The sequence below is a fragment of the Hordeum vulgare genome, chromosome 4H, assembly GCF_904849725.1.
Source record: "Hordeum vulgare subsp. vulgare chromosome 4H, MorexV3_pseudomolecules_assembly, whole genome shotgun sequence".
Classification (NCBI taxonomy): domain Eukaryota; kingdom Viridiplantae; phylum Streptophyta; class Magnoliopsida; order Poales; family Poaceae; genus Hordeum; species Hordeum vulgare.
This window is the reverse complement of record NC_058521.1, coordinates 532467106-532479089: the sequence shown is the minus strand read 5'-3', so window position 1 is coordinate 532479089 and position 11984 is coordinate 532467106. Positions and strand designations below refer to the sequence as shown.

At 43.9% G+C, this 11984-nt stretch overlaps 1 protein-coding gene across 5 annotated transcripts; it reads right to left on the bottom strand.

The window, feature by feature from the left end:
* Window positions 1-512: 512 nt before the first annotated feature.
* Window positions 513-8725, bottom strand: LOC123449310 (MADS-box transcription factor 1-like). Of its 5 annotated transcripts, none has more exons than XM_045126479.1 (9): window positions 8393-8725; window positions 3334-3409; window positions 2352-2396; window positions 2192-2253; window positions 2011-2110; window positions 1524-1565; window positions 1361-1402; window positions 1035-1183; window positions 513-850 (listed from the first exon to the last, which is right to left on the bottom strand). In XM_045126479.1, the coding sequence occupies exons 1-9, from the start codon at window positions 8575-8577 to the stop codon at window positions 832-834; spliced, it is 720 nt and encodes a 239-aa protein (XP_044982414.1). In that variant the 5' UTR covers window positions 8578-8725; the 3' UTR covers window positions 513-831. The 5 variants fall into 5 exon arrangements, with proteins under 5 accessions (XP_044982414.1, XP_044982411.1, XP_044982416.1 ...); XM_045126476.1 differs by having other exon boundaries at window positions 513-860; window positions 8393-8716; XM_045126481.1 differs by lacking the exon at window positions 2352-2396 and having other exon boundaries at window positions 8393-8721.
* Between the last annotated feature and the right edge of the window lie 3259 nt (window positions 8726-11984).

The window sequence follows — 11984 nt, the reverse complement described above, 5'->3', positions numbered from 1 at the left end:
CGCTCGCCCGTAGCGGCGCGTCCATAGCCGCGACCAGATCCTACGCCACAAGCCGGAGACCTCCTCCACCGCGAGCCAGGACGCCGCCCCGGAGCCAAGCGTCGGTCAGCCGCCGACCACACGCCATATCCCCATCCCACGAGCGAGCGGCAGCCAGAGAGTGCCCCGCCGCCAGCGGCTCCGCGCAGGCTTTGCATGCCGGAGGTCACCGGCGATGGCGAGGGGGAGAAGGAGGCGGGAGGGGAGAGATTGTGGGCCTGGAGCCGCCGCCCGTGTCCCCCCGGAGAGGGAGCGGCGCGAGGGCCAGATGCGATATCTATGGGGTCAAAACCCTAGAAATGGAAAGAATTTCATTTCTCGACCTCTGCACCCACTAGGGATGCATGTAGCCATATTAATATGAATACCAAGATAAACATGGTCTTCAGAATATAGGGTACACACCATGCCCGGGTGCACGATGCTCTCCCGCTCTTGTGCCGCCGCGATATCCGTTGCTCTCGCCGTCGGTGTTCAGTGTTTCATAATGCATGTTCATCCAAGAAAAAAGAACAATAGCGCCATCAGCACACCTCACACACTGTCCAACTTTTGGCCTCGTCAGCGTACAACGCAGCTTAGCATACACGTAATTTCAGTAGATACATGTGGTGCTCACCACCACAACTCCGGTACACACACAAAAGAACATAGCAATTGTCACTCAAGTCCAAATACAATAGCTACAGTACACGGTGACGGGACGCAGCTCCACATCAGTTAATCATATCCAACCTGCAGACGATCCAGGATGTCCACCAGGGCGCTGTGAAGCCATGTGATCTCTGTTGTTCAGCTGGTCCATGTAGGCCTGAGGATACCTTCACAGGGGGGGCATATAATTCAATTAAACTTTGAACCAATGTGTATGATTAATTTACTTATTTTATTTGACAAATAGGTCGTTGGTAACTAATGTGGTTAATTATGCTGCAACGTTTGTGCCTAGGAGAGATTTATCGGCTTTTCACTGATTGACATGTAGAAAAACATACCCAATTTGCATGGAGGTATCATGCTCCGGGTGTTGGAGTACTCCCGGGTAAGGCTCAGTGGCATGCCTTCTGGAGCTACTCTGCCCACCGTCTTGCCAGGACATATGGACCGCATTCTCTCCGCAGCTGGTGGTGGTGGTGTCTTGCAGCTGTCACGTATACAACAAATCAGTCATCACATTCCTATTAGCCCCATTTTTGTAAAAGAAATCCCCTTAAAATAAATTTACTTTTATGTTGGGTTGTTTAATTTTTTTAGCAACCATAGGCAAGGAAATTGGTGTTGTTAAGTCAGATGTTGTAACTTGTAAGATCAATTATATTACCTTCTTCCTCAAGTCTTTGTTTTCATCCTGCAATTCTTGCTCCTGCATAACAAAAATTTAGGCAGCTATTAAAGAAACAATATCAACCGAAGAAGGATGCAAAAAAATGGACCAGAAAGTGATGCAAAATTAAGCATAAAGATAATCCTAAGTTCGTTCTTACCTTACTTTTCAGTTCAAATAGCTGATCGAGTAATACTTGATTCTGCAAATCATACGATTATGTCATGCACGACCAAACAAGACCCATATCACATATATACTTGAAATATTGAATAATGTATTAATATCCCATACAGTAGATCTAGACAACAATGGAAATAGAAAATAGCATCAATTAAATGCTTTCTACCAGGAAACGTTTCATTAAGAGAATTTAAACTTGATATATTCAACTATTGTAGCTTGTCACCACTTCCGGTGTTGCTACCTCCGCTTAGTTTTCCGTCGTTAGCTAGTTGAGGAAACTCTAACCCATATGGCTTGAGCGGGACCATATCCCAATTGCCAGTAAGCTAGAAGGGTCTTCTCACGGGAGGAGAGTTTCCTTACATTTTCCAATTATGTTTTGCTTAAACTGAAGCATTCGATGAAAAACATCTGAACTTGGAACGTTAGCTTCCATGACATGAGATGTCGAAGTTCTTTACCTTTTTTGACCTGATATGCTGGAGGGATGCATCTATTTGGTTCTCTATCTGGTCAAGCTCCTTCATGCTAAGTGGGCCCAGATCCTCACCGAGAATATTTCTATGTACGATAACGAGAACCAGTATGAGCAACGCTGCAACCAGGAAAATGACTATTCACACCCCCATCTTTGAAGACTACCTTTGTGAACTTTGAAGAAATTCAACTCTTGTCTTCAGCTTTAAATATTCCTGGTAATTAATCTAGTTTCAACAAGAAAAGTATGAAATATTACATGTTAGTTCGACCGATATAATACTTATGGGAAAAGGGAGCTCAAAAGATCAGAAAAAGTAGAGACCATGTTGGCCAAACAAACAAGATAGTTCCGAGAAGAATTACTGATCTGCATGGTAGGTCAGTCACCTTAGAGCTAGTCTCAGTTAATTCATAGAATATGATCATTTGCACGTACGCACGCACAGGAATACATATGATAAGGCAGGTAAATTCTCGATCACACACATGGGTGAAGTTAAAAGGTCTCATGCGAATGCTTTTAAATTACGAAGGTATACTTAAACTTGCATCGTCGGACATCATATGGTTCAGAGCCATAAAGAAACCGATTTTATTCTTGCCAAAGTTTCAAGATTACCAAGATTTAGTGCAACCAACATTTTTATTTTCTTGAAGTATGTAAAAGAAATAAAATTTGGCAATATATGTAATGCCTTAATAGTAATCTAAAACTTTACAGTATTGCTCTAGGTATTTCTTCGTCATGTAAATAAAAAAAACTACAATGTGAATTTAAAGTAATTAAATACCATACCAGATGAATGTCATCGAAGTTAAACACGGATATTCAAAATAGAAATCAGACATGTAGTGCCTTCTAACAACATGTGAAAAGAATCGTGCGGCAGTGATATCTCTGAAAAAAGAGTGTTCCAAAAGCTCTACAATAGCCTTTTCATAACCCTGATTTGGTTTTCCTTTATCGGAGTACCAATATTTCTTCTTGAAAATTTGCACACACATGAACATATTTGTTTGTCAAGAAAATGAAAAAAAAACCTATGGAGGTGGCATGGAAGATATAATCGCGTGTCAACTTAATTATAAATATCTCAGGTATAGATGTATTCTACTCCCTCAGCAAAGAAATATTAGAGCGTTTAGATAACTAAAGTACTAATCTAAACGATCTTATATTTCTTTGTGGATGGAGTATATATCAAGATATTGTTTAGATAACTAAAGTACTAATCTAAACGATCTTATATTTCTTTGTGGATGGAGTATATATCAAGATATTGTTACGAACTGATAAGGCTTACCTCATTTTCTACCTGAGGTGTTGCTTCCTGTGAGTTGGAGTTGCAGGTGCGGTATCTCTCAAGAGTTTTGTACATGCTGTTGACATAAAGAATTCTAGTTGATCAGTTTATATTTCTGGACAAGCAAAAATTATATCTTTATCTAATAATAAAGAGGCTATCGCTTCCGTCGGAAAATCCACCAAGGTGATTTTATAAAAAAGCCCTTACTGTTTATGACATTAAACTCGTAGTATATATTAAATATTTTTTTAAATACTCATATCTTTTAAACCGTAACTCCAAATTTAACATATTATACATGAAATTTGATTAGAAAAATATGTAGAATTTAAATATAATATTATTTTATCTGTTAAACGTTTAATAAAAATACTATCTAGGGTGCAATCTTAATAAATAAGTCATTATTCGTCTTTCTTTCATACCGGTACTCATCCGGGTTGGGGATGAACACGTCAACAAAATCAGGATTAGAGATGAAACTGGAGGTCACTTGACTGATTCTTTGTACGTATTAAATCTACATGCAAGCCGTGTTAAAATAGAAGACCTGTGAAATTTTGAACTGGATTTTTGTAGGATAAGACCATCTTTATTTGTATCGTAACTATAAATTCTCAAATTATAGATATTTTTTATAAATTAAGAGCGTGTGCCGTGTGATATTTTTTTCTCCCGTTGCAACGCATGGGCCCTTTTGCTAGTAGAACATAAAGGCATTTAGGCCGAACGCATATAGGAAAAATAACTCTTTACGTATCCTTCCATATCTTAATGCTTCTTCAACATCTTGGATGGTATATATAGGCGTCTTCGTGGAAGCAGAGTGTCTCTATCTTACACTATTAGACCTTCTACTAAATCTACCACTCGTGAAAGGTTCAGATCTAGGTCTTGTAGTGACTCCCCTGCTAATCATATCTTTTTTCTTCTTCTAAATTTGCCGTTTCTATAGAGATATTTTTTTTGTATTTCTTGGACTTAGCATCTCTTTTTGTAATAAACTTATGATTTTGTGCAGCTTTAGTTTGTATAGGAACTAGATTCTTTTTATTTCATGCACATGCCATGAATATGCTAACTAATGCAAATTTAAAACCTCTTCAAATTTGTGATCTCAAAAGGAATCTCAAGGAAAAGCTCCCATTATTGTAAGAAAATTCTTCCCATCTATATTGAAGCTCCTAAGCTTGTAACGTCCTCTCTTTTTTTCCTACCTAAACTTTATATTACCTTTTGTGCTCACATGTCTCAAACTTTTTCGTAGTGAGAAAGGCATGGAGTCTTACGGGCTAGCATCATAGGTTGGTGTGCTAGCCTCAAGTGCTGAGGTTCGAGCCTCACTTGTACCTAGTGTTAATTTGAGCATTGTTCCTCCTATGCGTTTTATATTCATGTGCGAAGTTTTGCGATGGAATTATGACTTCTGTGGTATTCTGGGCAAAGAAAAAACAAAATGGATGAGAAATCCATGGAAGTCATTTTCTCATGAAACTATACATGAGTATAACACTATAGACCATGTTTAATTTGTTGCCATTTTTTTTTCAGAAATATTTGATTTTTAACTTTTTTAAATTCAATTCATATTGGGTGCACATAGACCCAAGTTCCAAAAATCTGCACCTTGAAGTAAGGAGGGCCAACAACAATTTTGATCAAATCAAATGGCGAAGTATTTATATTTCGTCACAATGTGCATCGACTCTAATGTTTACTCATGCACATACTACATGCATGAGTCCATGTAATGTTGCATCCGATGCTGAGCTGCTTGACTGGACTTGACAAGATCTGTGATGGGGCATTTCACTGGATACCCGACTCTGCAAGATGGAGCGGGAGCATAAATGACGGTTCGGCAGTCAAAGTGGGCAGTCGACTAGTTCTACACGGGGCTCGATGAAGAGAGCTTAATGGAACAGTACCATGCACGATGACGTATCTCGTCACCTAACATGGTATGCACGCGCAGCAAGGTCTTGGGGTCACGAGATTGTAGTTGTTTCGGAAATAATGGAAGGGCCGTCCTCATGGCCGCTGCCTCATGTGATCGACTGAAAGGGATCGCTTTATTGGTGTTTAATCTTTTGGCAAAGACCTTTATCTAGCAGCAGTATATGCTACACCCGAAATCTATCTGCAAAGGACTTCATCGATAAATAATATGCACTCCCTCCTTTCGTGAAAGAAGGCATATATCTTTTGGCTCAAGTTAAACGGTGCAAAGTTTGGCCAAGTTTGTAGGAAGAACTATCAACAATTACAATACTACAAAAGTTTATTTTACCATTGATTTAACGATGGTGATTCGGTATTACAGTTGTTGATTTTTTTGCTAGAAACTTGGATCAAGTTTTGTACCGTTTGACTTGAGCCTGTACTTATATGTCCTTCTTTTGAGGAACAGACAGTACTATGTTGGGTCTTTGCCAACATATATTCTGAAAATGATATTTGTGTGTTTTTAATGTTTAGATTACACATGATATTACGTTACTACGCCCTACGTCACGGTTTAGAAGACGTGCTTGGATATTGTCTGAAACCTATGTGGTTATTGATTGGTTGTGAGATTGGCTGAAAAGTAGCATTCACACTACACATGCACATAAAAGTAGTACAACAGAATACTAATTAGCTGTTAGGCTTTCCGTAATGGTGGTATCATAAGTAGTATCATGCATGCCAACTAGGCAATTTTGATGAGGTGACATGAAATTAAATGAAGAAATAGATGATTGAGTATCATATTATGATACCGTATCATATTAAATGATGTGTTGTTATGTGTCATGCATGGTAATAAATAAGCCATCCTATGATACTAACTTATGATACTATGCACTACGGATGTAGTATCATACACTAGTATCATATGCATGATACTAGTATATGATACTCTCCATTACAACCAGCCTTATGAGTAAATGCAATGCGCCTTAAACTTTGTCTATTGTGGAAATGCACGTAAATTTCACCGTTCCTTTTAAAATGTGACGGAGGGAGTACTTTCTTAATGATTCATGGCTCCGCCACTTCCTAAACACAAGCAAACAATAAATTTCACCATTCTCCGTGGTGTCATTAGAGGAGGAAAATATGTTTGATTTTCTTAGAATGAAATAGAAAATAAAACTTCAGATCTCTGTACACTCTATAGTCTTGCATGTAAGTTATAAATCACTCCAAAAAAACTTTTGAAGGCCAACCAAAGTCGTCAAATAATAGAGTAAACTCTATCGGGGGTCATATATTTGCTACAAATGGCAAGTTGAAGCAGAGTCGAAGTTGTGTAAATTTTAGAAGGAAATGCAACATAAACCTTCAAATATGACCACTTTAGTCTTACATGGAAGTTGTGTAATCACTCTTAAAAAAGGATGACCAACAAAAGTTTTTTAGGAATAGAGAAATTCCACCGTGGATCATCTATTTGCTACAAATGGTTAGTTGAAGCAGATTTAATCCTTATTGTAATTAATATGGATCCCCACTGGCCATTGACATGATTTTCTTTTATTCATTATTGAAAAAGAGGGTTTAGCCCTGGCCTCTATGTATCAGATAACAATGCACACAGGCACAGCCATATATTATTAAGTTCTGAGTATTAAACATCCACAGTAGCTTAAATAAAATAAAAAAAGAAGAAGAAATGGAAGTTCGGGGCAACTAAGCTCGAAAAAGATAAAATGACTCATTCAAATATCCTATCGATGGATCCTTATTTCCCCAGGCTAACTGAACGTGGCACAACATATATGGCTATATCTACCCACAGTTTACTTGAAATACGAATGAAAACCAACCCAGAACATATTGTCTTGCACCAAGAAGCTAGCTTGGAAAGCTACCAACAAAAACTTGCAATCAATAAAAAAAAAAAATGTCTCGCATGCAGGCGTATAACTCAAAACACGATGTATATTATCAGTGAATCTGTAAGTTCTTCACATGGATAAGACCACTACCTACCCCAATCAGTATATTGCATGCAAAGCTGGGCTGCTGTTTTTGACTTGACGTGAAGTTCGATCGAAGAGATCACTTGGCATCTGACGTACGTACGGTTGGGCAGTCAGAGCACACAGAACCGAGTAGTTCTACACGGGGCTCAATGATGATGGGTGGGGTTTTTGATTGGACAGCTGCTATACCTTCAATGGAACAGTAACAAATGGAGTAGTATGTACTATGTATCGCCCATGTCTTATAATTTCTCAACGCACACATCCTAAACGAACAAGGCACCAAACGGAGTATGCAAGGAGTACTTACCACTACCAGTATGTGTTAATGATCAAAACAGGCTTCTAGCAGTACGTGCTAATTACATGGGTATGTACCGGATTGCTGATTAGTGGACAAAGTGCACGAATGCACAACGGATCTGGTAAAGAATAAATGGGAAAGGCAAGGGCCAACAGAGCAGAAGCTCGATGTAAGGATGGAAGCAGGTGGATGTATCGTTTTACTGTTCTTGCCCATTATAGCAAGAGATCCAGGAACAAGCGTTTTCTTCTCCTAGTCCTAGCTAGTTGATGCTAAATCGTGCACTTCATTCCTTTACTGACAAGCAAACAATCTGTTGTCAATCTATCGATCGATGCAGTTAGCTTATCTCCATCAATATTTTTTTCCAGCAAATAAGAAGAAAAAAGGAGGTTTATTGGAGCCAAGAAATAGAGGTTTGTTTCGCTAGATCTCGGTGATCCGGGCGATCAGGTGAGACCGAAACGACGGAAAAGATGAACAGATAGGGTCGAAGAAAGCTAATATTAACAAAAGAAACAAAGATCTACAAAACAGGCCGCCCAAGCCAAAACGATTTCCTCATGAAGGAAAGCTGCGGCAGCGCCACCACTATACGCGCGAAGCCGCGAACCCAAAGAGGAAATTAGATTCAAGGATTGAAACTGCATCGGTTCCATTAATCGGCCCAAACCGGGATGGGTTTACTTCTAGCTCCTATTAGCGTTGTTGCTGTTGATCGATCTATGCTTGCAGTCTGACACTCTGGCGAGAAACAGCGAGTGTTTGTTTAGTTATGTACCATGAGGAGCTTGAGAACTCGAAGAGGCGGCCGCGGCCGGAGAAGATGATGAGGGCGACCTCGGCGTCGCAGAGCAGCGAGAGCTCGTAGGCCTTCTTGAGCAGCCCGTTCCGGCGCTTGGCGAAGGTCACCTGCCGGCTTATCTTGTTCTCGATCCGCCTCATCTCCACCTTCCCACGACCCATCTTCCTTCTTCCTCCTCCTCCCCTCTTTCTTTCTCTCTCTCTACTCTCTAGGTCTCCTTTTACTTTACGCAGCCAGCAGAGCGATGTCTGATCATATGCTTGCTCGGTGCGCCTAAATTAGCTCGGCCACCCGTTTGCGTGTGCTCCCTTCCCTCGGGCTCGGCCGCTCGGGCACTGTAGCTCTAGGGTGGTGGTGGTGGGGCAGCGGGCGCGTGAAATTACTGATGAGTCCCTGACTTGAGGTGAGATTAGTTCGTACCGACGCACGAGCTGTGCCCCCTCGCTGACGACGCAACAGTAGGCTACTAGCGACGGATCCAAGCCATGGGGAGGCGAGGGACGGAAGCGTCGCAGTAAAGGTGGGACGAGCTCACGCAGCCGAGCTGGAAGATTGGTACTGTAGCTATCGATCCATCGAGGCGGAAGAGGACGGGTGGCACGTGTCGACGAGCGTGTGGAGGAGCAGACGAGAGAGTTAACCAAACCACCAGCACGCACTGGCTCGCTGGTCTGCTGGGTAGGGCTTCGGTCGTAGCACTTCGCTCGTAGGGCATCATCCCTTTCCTGTCACTCCCTTTATTTCCCCTCTCGCCCTAGCTCTAGCTCTAGCTCTTTTGCTGCTGGTCGCCAGTGAGCATGTTAGCTGTTGCTTGTTTCTATCGCGGGAAATAGAAGGAAATAAAGGCACGGAGTGCTTGGGAACAGTAGCTTGGTTATAGGTGTACGAAGGAATCTTGGTTCAAAAGAGGGGAAACTACTCCCTCCGTTGATAGGTGTATATATATAATAAATATGCCTCCCTGGTTTTATTCCTACATAAACCGAACCAGTGAATTAGTTTCAGCACTTAGTTTTACACTCTTTATCCAAAGATAAGGCAATAATTATATATATATATATAATTATATATATATATATATATATAATTATGAAAAGATCCAGATCCGTTATGAAGTTTATCAAAAGTAGAAATCAGCTTAAACATAATAAAACTAACATCGAGGTCTGCATCGACAATAACTATTGCCGCCAGAACGAGATGCCGACGCACCGCGTTCGTTGCTCCACTACCAAAGGCACCTTAATTATCGATGACGCCAAAAATCTTTTTGCACGTGCCCCTAAGTACCTACTCATCATTGAAACCTAGGATATATCTGAGAAGACACCAGATCTCATCATCACATACGCACGATGGAAAACTCTAACCTCGTTGGCCGAAGGAGATGGCTGGAATCTACGTCGGAGCTCCATCAACTATGTCCAGATGAACTAACTCAAGGAGGGCCAGAACCTGGAAGACAAAGTAGAAGAAGAAGTGTCGCCATCTGTCCGAGAACCCCACCTGCGAGGACTGAAAAAACGTATGTAAACTATTAGCCAAAGCAAAGGCACCGAATTCCTCTCCCAGCACCAGCCGCTAGAGTAGCAGAAAGCGAGAAGACAAATCCACGGACATGCAGACAAACTCTGGAAGGAAGATTTTGCCTTACCGAAAAAGTCTTTCGCCCCATTTTATAAATAAAGCAAACCACCGAAGCACAACATCCAACAACAGACACAACACACACACTCCACACACGCAAACGCACGCCACCACCACACACACTCAAGGCAGGATACATAGGCGCTGAGCGCAGCAACACCACTCCTAGCATTACCACCACGAAGAGATGAAGCCGCATACGATGAACCGTGGACTCCAAAGCGGCGCCTTCAGGAAGGTCACGACATCGAAGCGCCGCCACAGCCCGATACAAGGATCGAAGTTTCACCTGGAACCGCACGATGGAGAGTGAGAGCCGTTGCGACGCCTTCAAGAAGGAAACGAGCTACGCAGCCATCGGCCCATCCGAATATAGAACAGGTTTTCACCCTCGACAACACTCACCGCCAACGAACGCCACACCTCGGTTACCACGCCGCCCACACGGCCACGGCCACCGGGCAGCACCAAGCCACGGCCTCCGCCAAAGAGCACAGCGCTACCACCACCAGAGCACCACCCCGACATTCAAGACCTTGACACCACCTCACCCGAGACCCGACGCTACCCCAACCAAAGAGACGGGCGAAAATTAAGGTCCCACCTTTCACACCCCTGGGAGACCCAACGCCATGACCCTATAAGTCGGCCAGCGCTGGCCTCCATCGTCTCGTCCTGCAGCCCCGAGCATGGGACGACCTCGCTCTTGCAACACCGTGAGGGGGACGAGGTCAGTCCTGCTGCACCGTGCGCGAGACGAGCTCGGTCCTGTTAAATGTACACAAGACGATCTCCGTCCTGCTTCACAGGGCGCGAGACGAGCGATGGACCGCAGCTGGGAGAGGGCCAACCCTTTGATGGAAGTAGCGCTCGGGCGACACGATAATGGGGCAAAGGTCAAAACGGTCTGAACGCATACGAGCCAACACTGGAGAAGCTAGCTGCCGCCGCAGGCAGAACCGTCGAGCCATCGCGATGCCACCATGACATCGGAAGGCACCACCACCGGAACTCCCCGTGCCGCCGCCCACGACCGGAGCAACGGCCACTCCCGGTCTCTGCCCTAACCACGTCACCCAACGAGCTCCAAGCATCGGAGCCGCCGGGCATGCACCACCACTGCCACGTGCGTCACCGACCGACCCCCAACGCTAGATCCAGCCGAATCTAGCAGAAAGTGGTCCGTGCGCCACCTCCCGAGGCGGGAGGGCCGCATTTGCCCCGCCGCACGCGGGACCTAGGAGCCGGCCACCCCGCCGCCCCGCGAGCCCGCCGCCACGTCGCTCCGTCCCGCGGCCGCCCAACGCCGCCACCCGAGGGATCTGTCTCGCGGCGAAGCCCCATTAGTAGAGGGGGAAGAAGGGCCCGCCACCACCCGAGGGATCCGCCCCGCGCCAGAGCCCCACGAGCAGACGGGGAAGAAGGGCCTCGCCGCTGCTGTGCCTACCGGGCTTTGCCCAACAACGCTCGTCGGCGGTGGCGGGGAGGATGGGAGGGAGGCGGGGTCGAAGTGGAGGAGCGGCTACCCCTCCCCCTCCCCCCCCCCCCCACCGATGCGCGCGGGCGCGTCGCTTGAGGGGAGGGGAGTCAAAGATTTTGCCTTAGCCACCGAGGGTAAGTGGACAAAACGCCAAGAGAAAAATCCTATCCACATGTGTAGTTATTCGATAAGGATCTACTTAATCTTTTCTATAGTTGCACGGTTGTAAATATTGAATCAAAGGGTTTTTAGCATTCACCTAGAAATGGTTTTTTCTTACCAGATGACACGATAACCTTGATTTGTTTCAAAATCTTATCTTTCTTGGCTATGGGAGAAGATTGCTTTCTTTCCCTAGTACACACTTAGTACATAGTCAATGGTGTAGTTAAGTTCATCGCACATACAATGGGAACTGTAATCTTGCGATGTTGTGCAATG